The 11225-nt window shown below is 45.5% G+C and overlaps 1 protein-coding gene across 1 annotated transcript in view; it reads right to left on the bottom strand.

Moving 5' to 3' along the window:
• Nucleotides 1-1576: 1576 nt before the first annotated feature.
• Nucleotides 1577-11225, bottom strand: part of plekha5 (pleckstrin homology domain containing, family A member 5) — a gene marked incomplete at its 5' end in the record, with an annotated part of 171218 nt that continues 161569 nt past the window's right edge. Inside the window, 7 exons of the mRNA XM_080538302.1 lie at nucleotides 1577-1679; nucleotides 1939-2111; nucleotides 2415-2560; nucleotides 3879-3997; nucleotides 4079-4217; nucleotides 5089-5286; nucleotides 6100-6221. Coding sequence (XP_080394428.1) covers nucleotides 1585-1679; nucleotides 1939-2111; nucleotides 2415-2560; nucleotides 3879-3997; nucleotides 4079-4217; nucleotides 5089-5286; nucleotides 6100-6221 — 992 coding nt within the window. The 3' untranslated portion in view covers nucleotides 1577-1584. The remainder of the gene's footprint in view (nucleotides 1680-1938; nucleotides 2112-2414; nucleotides 2561-3878; nucleotides 3998-4078; nucleotides 4218-5088; nucleotides 5287-6099; nucleotides 6222-11225) is intronic.

The raw sequence follows: 11225 nt of genomic DNA, 5'->3' as shown, positions 1-11225 counted from the left end.
TCCATTGACAAAGGGTTCTACATGATGGAACCCCAATGGGTTTTTCAAAAGCCTTCTCCCACCGTGACAGCCTGAGCGCCCCCCTCTTTGGTGAGGTTATTCTTAAGAGTGTACTGATTAACCAGATCTCTTAGGAGGTGTTGAGGTCTGTGTGGAGAAGGCTGGTGTTAGCTACTGAAGGTGGTATCTACTGAAGCCTCCTGGTGTTGGTGGCAGTTAATTGGACTGTTGAACGATAACTGTGCCTCCTGCTGAGGGGATAATGAGAGCCGAGTCTCTCAGGGCCTTGAATACTAATTTACTAATTTCCTTTCATCCTTCCAACTTTAAATGGTCTGTTGTATTTTTTATTTTATTCACCCAGCTGCGCAGCACTGTAGAACGTCTCCTTGTTCTACAGAGTAATCACCGGTGCAGAGCATAGTTTCACCACAAGGTGAAGAGTTCATGCCAGAGTTTGTATGGCTCTGTTTTACTCTCGGAGCCTGCAGAGACCAGGGGGGTATTGCATCAATGTCGCTAAAGCTAAATCCAGGCTTATTTTGTTAAATCTCACGAGACTTATAAAAAAAAACAGGGCTTATTTAATCTAATGAGAGCCCAACCCTGCCTGATCCAGAGCCCAACCCTGCCTGACCGCCCTGTGTTGGGTAGAGGTTAAAAGGGCACTTTCGCCACTTTCAAAACTCATATTCATTATCTCCAGCAGGGCCCTGTTGTTCAAAACCTTTAATCTGGATCAGAACTTTTAATCTGCTATCCAGGATCAGATCAAGCTGTCTGATTTCCCCTATACGACTCAAAATCAGCCAGATAGATCTGATCCTGGTGTTAGATCTTAGTGGGATTTTCTAGAAACATACAGTATATGCTTATGTCACTCACACACACACATACACATACATACACACACATATACACTATATTCTCATGTCACTCAGACACACACATAACACATAACACATACCCACACACTTACACACACACATTCTGCTTCTTCCAGGTCAGCCTGATCTTCACGGTTAGCGAAGGACGCCACAAATAGGCAGATTCGGGGTTGTTATCTTAAGACCTTGGGGGGTGGTAGGCGCCAGGGATGGTGAGCTCATTCACAACGTAACATCTGAGATAACATGAAAAGTATTTAAACCTGTCTGTATTTCCTAATGATGGTCGAATGCTGGTACTCTGCTGACGAAGCTAGTTTGCTGTTGTCTTAATAAATCTTATAGTACTCATTCCACCCGTGTTGAACATTCTATTCCTTGTCAAATCGTGTATGCTGCAGACCTAATCTATTCTGAGATGACACAACGCATTTAAGATCAAGAATCCTCAATAGATTGATCCATTCCATCATTTTACCGAGAAGAAGATTCTTCACTGGATAGCAGATTAAAAGTTTGGAACAACTGGGCTCAGCACCATACATACGTTAACCCTGGGATTTTCTCCATTGTGTAGAAGATATATAAGAGGAAAAAACCCAAGGGATAGGTAGTTATGGAGTGATATTAAATGATAGGTAGAAGTTAAGGAGTGAGTCGTAGGAGAAGGTTTTAGGGAAGACTCTTACTGTGTTTTCTACACACACATGAAGTGTGAGCCGTCAGTGAGCTGGGGAGCAGGTGGAGGAGGGTGGGAGGAGGGGGATTGGGGTGGTGAGGGCAGACCTTTCACTGAAAACACACATGTACACATACACACGCGCACATACGTGCACACACACACACACACACACACACACACATACACACACACACACACACACACAAAGACAATGAAGGATGCGTTGGTTATTATCTGCTTTGGTTGTAGCATCAATAATCACATATTCAGGTTAATAAGTCATCAATTAATCAATGCCCCATATGCCATCATCCTCTTTGGACAGTGGTTTCTCTGTCTGTGTGTCTGTAGCTGTAAGCCCTCTCTTACCAGCGACCATGTTGTTGTTGTTGTGTTTGTCGCCCTCTGTTGGCAACTCATAGGAGACACTGATGCTGTTCTCCTGTACCTCCAGAGGCTCCTGGGCTCTGACATCATCGCCTCCCTCCTCCATCGCCTCCTCTGGCTCGGGGCTCAGTGGCAACGACACACCGGCTGGCGAGCTGCGATGATCACAGTCTTAATGATCAGATGAAGACAGACACACAGACGCACACAAACACGCACACACAGACGCGCATGCATACGCACACGCACGCACACACACACACACACACACACACACACACACACACACACACACACACACACACACACATACACATACACATACACATACACATACACATACACATACACATACACATACACATACACATACACATACACATACACCCACACCCACACCCACACACACACACACACACACACACACACACACACACACACACACACACACACAGTACCTGTTAAGCTGCAGTGTGTTTCTCCTTTCCGCCTCCTCCTCCTCCTCCTCCACCTGTAGCTGCACAGGACTCAGATACTCTGCAGGCTGAGGCTCCTCCACACACTGGTCCAGCGCCACCACCACATCACCCGGGCTCTCCAACTGCTGCAACACAAAGGAACTGGCTTGTTGTTGTTGTTGTTGTTGATGTTGTGAAGACATAAACATTTCAAACCAGGAACCTGTGTCATTTACTGTAACTGTGTCACTACAGGGCTTTAGTTTAGTTTGGTTTATTTGACCATTTAAAAGCAAACATAGTCATACAAAAAATGTAGATGAATAAAATCATCCAGGATAATCTTGTCAGCAAGATTGGCAATGAAGTTAGTTACAGTACGTTAAGTAAAAGATAGTGGAGGAAAAACTGATACTGTATGTAGAAGAGCAACTGTCTACATCAGTGGTGTTAAACTCAAACTCCCAGAGGGCCACAGTGTCTGCCGGTTTGTCCCCTTCCCTTCTTATCAGAGCCTGAGTACCAATCAGTCACCAATCCTGGGCTGAATCCCTGAGATAACCCCCTCAAATCCAGCCCTGGATCCCTCCCTCATCTCACTCCCACAAAGCCCCCCATTAGTGAGTCTGATTAGATTAGAGGACATGAACAGAGAAGCCGACGCTGCACTGAGGGCTGCCAAAACAACGTTTTGAGACTTTTTTTTGCCTCAAAGCTTCTTCTTCTGCGCTACTTGATTCACATGATCGCTAACAGATTGCAGTAGACAGAGACCTTGAACTGGGACGAGGGATGAGCGTTCCTGCGTTGAAGGCGCCTTCTTCCTCCCCTCGGAACTTCTAGCACTACGACCGCCAATGGCCCCTGGATTAAGCATAGATAACTTTTTCCAGCTAAGACTGGTGGATAGATGATTCACTTACTCAGTCAAATGTATTTGTTGTAAGTCGCTTTGGAATAAGGCGTCTGCTAATGCCATGAACTTAAATGTAAAAGGAATACTCTCTGTTACACTCTGTTCTCCTTCTGATACGCTTCTCAGTTCTAGTTAGTACCAAACAATGGGTTCTTCATTTGTTCCTGTAGGGGAACACTTTTTTTTTTTTTTACATTTACATTTACATTTTTGGCATTTAGCAGACGCCTTATTCCAAAGCGACTTACAACAAATACATTTGAGTAAGTAAGTGAATCATCTATCCACCAGTCACAGCAGGAAAAAGTAATCTATGCTCAGGCCAGGGGCAGTCATCGTGCTAGAAGAAATATTTTTTTATTATATTTTTTTTATTATGACACAGGAGAAACAGTACAGGGGGGGGGGTAGTAGATGTCTCAGGAGGGACAGTTAAGGTGTAGAAGGTGTAGTAGAAGAGATGGGTCTCTTTTTGAAGAGTGTAGTGTTTTAGTGATAGAATGTGATTCAGACTACCAGGCCTCGACTGTCAGGGGGCTCTCTCCTACCTCTGAGTCTGTGTCGGGGTTCTCTGTCTGGGGTTCGGGTTCCTTCTCGCTCGGCCTGGTGGTGACCTCCTTTTCCACCTCCGCCTCTTCTGACTTCTCCACCTCCTCCACCTCCACCGCTTCGGCCCAGACCATCTTCACCACCTCTCCAGTCCTCTCCTCCCTCTCTCCTCCCTCCATCTCTCTCTCTCTCTCCCTCTCTCTCTGCTCCTCCTCAGCCTCGGCCTGGTCTATGTCCAGGAGCTCCTCAGCGGCCCGGTCTCTGGCCAGCTCCAGCTCCTGCAGCGCTGCCTCCAGCTCCTGGGGTTCCGAGGAGACCACCTCCTCCCTGGGGCGGCTCTGCTCAAAACGCAACAAACACACACACCGGTTAAAAACCCTGCTGTTGTCCCTGCTGAAGTAGGGTGAGTATAAAGGAATGTGGGAGGGTGAGGGGGTGAGGTTTAGGGTGAGTATAAAGGAATGTGGGAGGGTGAGGGGGTGAGTTTTAGGGTGAGTATAAAGGAATGTGGGAGGGTGGGGGGGTGAGGTTTAGGGTGGGTATAAAGGGATGTGGGAGGGTGGGGGGGTGAGGTTTAGGGTGGGTATAAAGGGATGTGGGAGGGTGGGGGGGTGAGGTTTAGAGTGAGTATAAAGGGGTGAGGGTGGGTGAGGTTTAGGGTGAGTATAAAGGGGTGAGGGTGGGTGAGGTTTAGAGTGAGTATAAAGGGGTGAGGGTGGGTGAGGTTTAGGGTGAGTATAAAGGGGTGAGGGTGGGTGAGGTTTAGAGTGAGTATAAAGGGGTGAGGGTGGGTGAGGTTTAGGGTGAGTATAAAGGGGTGAGGGTGGGTGAGGTTTAGAGTGAGTATAAAGGGGTGAGAGTGGGTGAGGTTTAGAGTGAGTATAAAGGGGTGAGGGTGGGTGAGGTTTAGGGTGAGTATAAAGGGGTGAGGGTGGGTGAGGTTTAGGGTGAGTATAAAAGGGTGAGGGTGGGTGAGGTTTAGGGTGAGTATAAAGGGGTGAGGGTGGGTGAGGTTTAAGGTGAGTATAAAGGGGTGAGGGTGGGTGAGGTTTAGGGTGAGTATAAAGGGGTGAGGGTGGGTGAGGTTTAAGGTGAGTATAAAGGGGTGAGGGTGGGTGAGGTTTAGAGTGAGTATAAAGGGGTGAGGGTGGGTGAGGTTTAGGGTGAGTATAAAGGGGTGAGGGTGGGTGAGGTTTAGGGTGAGGGTACCTGGAGCGTAGTGAAGGGGTTGTCCTTGCTGAAGGAGGGCGAGCGGGAGGGGTCTCTCTTCTTCTCCCTGAGCGAGGCCTGCTGGTGCCTCCTGATCCTCTCCAGCTGCTCCTCCACACTCATCCGCGCTCTACCGCTCTCTCTCTCCCTCTCCCTCTCTCCCACACTCAACCCATCCACTGCACTCTGAGGGCGGTCCTAGAGGGAGGGAGGGAGGGAGTTTGATTATTATCAAGCTATTATTCAATGCTGTTACTGTATCTGTAATGCTGCACCTCTTGGTTGGTAGGTTATTTTGTGAGATCTGGAACTCATCCAGAAATGGGGTATGAGTGGCCTGGGGTGGTCCGGGATCTAGTACTGTGGTCTACAGTGCACACATATGCCCATGTCGGCATGGGTTAAGATCTGGCCCATGCCCTGCTGACATGCCCTCTGCTCCTTACTTTCCTGTCTATATTCACTCTCTCTACCCAATAAAATGAAAAATAGGAGTGAGATTGCCCCACACTGAGAAAAAAATAACCTTAAAAAAAAAAAAAAAAAAAAAAAAAATGGGGTATGATAGTGATATTCAAATCTCAGGTGATGCTGGTCTTGTGTGCTAACTGCTAAGGCTCTGTGCTCTGCTACATAAACCTGGCTGCAGACATTTTGTTGTGACTGACTCACACTTACTGTTCTGGGGTCAGTGTGTTTGTGACTGTTACTCCTGATTAATACCCTATGTTTGTACGTAAGCAATGCGAGAACGCAATTAGCTATGCAAACGGCGACCCTTCGTGGGCCTACTTGCATTGTCGAAATACACAGAAGTCTGCAGCCCAAAATGTCAGTTTAAAGCCTGGTGACTGTTAGATTCTCTGGGTGGTATGTCATATATACTGTCCTGGGGTCAGTTTAAAGCCTGGTGACTGTTAGCTTCTCTGGGTGGTATGTCATATATACTGTCCTGGGGTCAGTTTAAAGACTGGTGACCGTTAGTGTCTCTGGGGGGTAAGTCAGACTTACTGTTCTGGGGTCAGGCTTCTTGCTCTTCCTCAGGGTGACATAAGAGGGGATGGTGGAGGATTCTGGAGGGCTCATGGGAGACTTAGTCCTGGGGGGCACAATGCCCACTGGATAGGGCACACCTGAAGGGGGGGGGGGTTATTTACTGTATTTCGTTGTCTGGTACTTGATACTTTGCAATGACAATAAAGTTGAATGTAATCTAATCCAAAAATTCTGTTGAAGTGGATATTATGGAACACGCACGCACGCACGCACGCACGCACGCACGCACGCACGCACGCACGCACGCACGCACGCACGCACGCACGCACGCACGCACGCACGCACGCACGCACACACACACACACACACACACACACACACACACACACACACACACACACACACACACACACACACACACACACACACACACACACACACACACACACACACACACACACACACACACACACACACACACACACACACACACACACACACACACACACACACACACACACACACACACACCAGGGATTAAAGAAAAAAAAATAATCTCCTGACTGAAAATGTGTTCAAGCCAAGTCATATTCTCATTTTAACCTCCACTATATGTTTGTATTTTATAACGTTAGCGTTTTAAGGGAAGAAGATTCTTTTGAACAGCTTTTCTATTGCCAGTTTGCTTTTATGTGATATCAATGCTGTTTTCAATTCATGAAATAAAATTGATACTTATTGCAAGGGTTGACTCTGACATACAAATAATCAATCATCTACATAACTTTTCAGTGCAAGTTTTTTATTTACATTGTGCCAACGGAGCAAGCTTACAACTTGAACAAGGAACTAAAAACACAAAAAAACACATGAACTGAATGTGTCTTGTATTGCACTTAATCCACACGTCTTCTGCATCCAGAGGTTCCTCTAGTCTTTGGTGTCTGCAATCAGCCAGTTTCTGTGCAGGTAAAAGAAACATATGATGTTAAGACTATGCAATGCTACTGTATGCATACTGACATTTTTGTCAGGTTAATAGTAAGACCCACCTTGAGATGGCAGCTGTCTAGTATAACACCAAACAAACACAGTTTTTGTTTTGAAGTGAGCGATCACTGAAAAAGACCAAAACAGCATTAAATAATAATAAGTGTAATACTTACTATAGTGCTTTTCACTTTTTCTGCTTTTTGGCAGTGAAGTGATTATGCCTGAAGCTTGGCTACACCTGATGTCCGTTTCAGGGTTTCTTCTGTGGGACCAGCTTTGACTCCAGGAGTGGAGGAGGGGGAGGAGGAGGAGGAGGCTCTAGATGATGAAGTGGCTCTGACTCCAGGAGTGGAGGAGGAGGATTTTGAGGCTGTAGCAGGTGCAGTGGCTCTTACTCCAGGAGTGGAGGAGGAGGAGGAGCAGGAGGAGCAGGAGGAGGCTGTAGTAGATGCAGTGGCTCTGACACCAGGAGTGGAGGAGGAGGAGGAGGAGGTGGAGGCTCTAACAGGTGAAATGGCTGTGACTCCAAGAGTGGAGGAGGAGGCTCTTGCAGGAGCAGAAGAGGTGGAACCTTTCTTTAACTTTTCTGTTACTTTTCTTACCCTAACTGCTGAGAGGACTTTCACAGCTTCCATCAGTTTCCTTTCCTTTTGCTTGTCAATGTTCTCCTTCTTCTTCTTCAGATGACTTTGGTATCTCTCATAAGAAGACAGGCACAAGCTCCTCAGTGCAGGGCTGATTTCCATTTTGGAGGCCGTTTTCCCTGTTGCCTTCATGTGGGACTTAATAATGGCTAAGCCTTCATATGTCTCAATGTTCAGCCTGACCCTGTCTTTTTCTATGATGTCATCCATGATGTTAAATGATCCTTCGACAAGAGGGCCAGTGAACAGAAGGGCCTTTACCAACTTCCCTAAGATGGGGAATCTCATCCCTCCTTCTGGCGTCTTCTTGGCCAAGATCCTACTCCACCAGTCAACATCGATTCGTTCGGTATTCTCCTCAAAGTGTTTGGCCTGTGCTCCTAAATCTGCGTCAATCTGGTAGGCTCGCACCTCTTCATTCAGTTGACCAAGCTCCTCAGATTTCACTGCATTTGGCAAGGCCTTGGCTAAGGTGTTGAATGCCCCTTGGACCGATTCGTGGAGAATCAATGATGGTGTCAGCACAGACAAAGAGGTGATGATGTGGTTGTTGAGGGGAAGGTTTTTCAGGAGGTATGTTGCTGCATTGATGTAGCCTTCTCTGAGAGAGCTGTAGACGTTATGCACCCAGGGCCTTTTCTCCACTCTAGCCTTGTTTAAGGTAGAGAAGCTGAATCTCCCCACAGACAACCTTTGGTCAGGGTACTGCAGGTCTCTCTTCTGAACATCAAGCTTCAACAAGCCCTTCACACTCAGGGGGATGTAAACAGGCTTCATGAACTTGGAGAGAAGTTCCCGGACCAGTAGCATCATTTCGGCATGCAGTGCGTGGAGCAGGGTTTCCGTTAGAAAAAATTGCCGCCGGACATCGTGTCCGGGAAGATTTCAATTTACCGGACAAACGTGATATATTCCGGTCATTTTAAAATATATAAAAAAAAAAAAAAAAAAAAAAAAAAAAAATCTAATATAGCTGTTTGTCGCGGTGATTACTGTTGTGTAGCGGCCTATATATGCCATTTAATGTCTATTTCTCATCCGATACGATTAGATGCGAGCTATATAATATATAATAATATAACATGATTCGCATGCGCGCTATGCCATTATGTCCAGCGCTGAACGGGCGCCTCACTGGGAACTGAACAGACAGCATCGATCAATGAACAGACTCCACATTACGTTAACTGAAGTTTGTTAAATTGTTTGGGATTAATGTGAGTTTTCTATTTTCTCTTTCCAGTTTTACCCTTTTTTTTATCAATGAAACAACGGCATTTCTATAACCAGGTCTCGCTGGTTGGGAAGGCATTTCGTTTAGCTGCCTGTCAAATCATACTTAATCGGACTCGGGAGTATGTCAATGAGGAGAACATAACTGTTTATTGAGAAACAATAGGCAGGCTGGGATACGTATATAAAGAAATACCACAATGTCTAGATGTATAACATTTTATTGAACAGTGCAAGCATGTAGGCTTCTGGCGTGACATCGTACCCCTAACGTTCTTAGGGCTTGTTTGAAAAGCTTAGACTGAAAGTTAGTGCCCTGGTCAGATTGTATAACAAGAGGAAGACCGAATGTGGAAAAAAACGTTGTTAAAGCTTTCACCACTGAGCTGGCTGATATGTTACGCAACGGAACAGCTTCGGGAAAACGAGTAGCAGCGCACATAATAGTAAGCAAATACTGACTTCAATGGCTCCCCTATAGCAGGAATGGGATGCAATGGTGCGGGTGGAATGGATTGATTAGGCTTACCCGCCATCTGACAAGTATGGCAACAGCGGCAGTGCTTGGCAACATCCGCCTTCAGTCCGGGCCAAAAGAAATGTTTCAATATCAGCTGATAAGTTTTAGTTATACCTAAATGTCCTGACCACTGGCTCTCATGTGCTACAGATAACACCTGTTGTCTATAACCCACAGGCACAACCACTTGTTTTACAGTATTCCACTCACAACCATTTGCATTAGGAGGAGACCATTTACGCATTAATATCCCATCGTTAAGGAAATAAACTACGTTGCCCCCTATTTCAGATTCCTCACTAGCTGCATGTAAAAAACATTTGTTTAATGACTGATCAGCTACTTGAGCGACACGCAATCGCTCGCCGGTTACAGGCAGAGATAGGCTGTCAGCGGATGGTATGGTAGGACTCGGGGAGGATGGTAACTCTACCACTTTCTCCCTGGGAGAAGCTGAAACAATCGGGTTCTCATCCCTTTCAGAAAAGGCTTGCATAATCACACTATCACAGAGAGAAACATCGCTATCCTCCTCTCTGCCTCGACTCGATTGTGCACGAGTTATAGCGCACACCGGAAACAACCGCTGTTTCGCATAGGCAGCCTACACATTAGGAGTCATCATCATGCCGGTGTCAAATCATATCATAATAAAATAAATACATAGCCTATATATTCGTCTTTTTTAAAATAGAAGGAATCAGAATGTGAACTTTAGCGAATTGTATTCAAATTGTGCTTAGAGGGAATTATTTTCACCGGACATTTATGTCCGACGAGTTTTAAATTTGTCGGACTTCATCAACTTTTACCGGACAATGTCCGGGAATTACCGGTTAACGGAAACCCTGGCGTGGAGCATGGGCTTTTCATGCTGCAACTTTTTCAGGAACACCTGGAAAGTTGGAAGTACACCTGAAAATCACAATTAAGCCTGATTAGAAAAGTCGCTGAATATGTTTTACTGTTCTTTCATGATCACAAACATAGTAATGTAACATACTCAGATTCCATTACAGGAAAAATATGCAACAATAAATAAATCGATAAGACATCTCTGTACATTTCTTTCCACTTCAAAAGTGACTGAGCTAGGGCTGCACAATATAGGGTAAACGTCCCTATTAAGCCCACTTGCAACTCCTGAAAAAACTGCATCATTATTTTTTGCTGTGTAATGTTTCTTTCAATGAAGCTGCTTCTTTCCTACATGCCAGGTCAGCCAATCAGATTTACTGATCTTAAGTTAGATAAGTAAACCTGTAACACGTGCCTGCATGCCAGTTTTCTTTTATGTATCACAATAGGCCTATATATTGCAGTGAAAAAGAATATTGCAATGTCAGTTTTTTTCAATATCACCCAGCCCGAGAACATACCTCTGTATAAATCAATCAAGGCTGTGAGCTTGTTGAACTCTGAGAAAAGCATACAGATGCGTGTCTTCCGGTTTTGGTTGACATCAGTTCCGGTCCCTGCAGATTTTGCCATTTGCAGTTGCAGAACCGTGATCCTTGCCTTCTCATCAGATGTAACTGCATGCTGATCAAGAACCTGGTTCAGGAGCCATCTGCATCACAAAAAGCATATCATTATACAGTTGGGGGAACAGGAATGCTATATTTGCTCTGATTTATTTAATTAGATTTTGCAAATTGGGCCTGCTAGTACAGAGAAAACAGACATAAAAAGAGAATGCTAATGCTATTGTACCTGTATTTGTGCTGATCTTGAGGAGACAGGAAGCTGTA

Source organism: Nansenia antarctica, assembly GCF_963989245.1.
Source record: "Nansenia antarctica genome assembly, chromosome: 8".
In the NCBI taxonomy this organism is placed as follows: domain Eukaryota; kingdom Metazoa; phylum Chordata; class Actinopteri; order Argentiniformes; family Microstomatidae; genus Nansenia; species Nansenia antarctica.
Note: the sequence above shows the minus strand (reverse complement) of the source record. Positions and strands in the feature narration are given on the sequence as shown.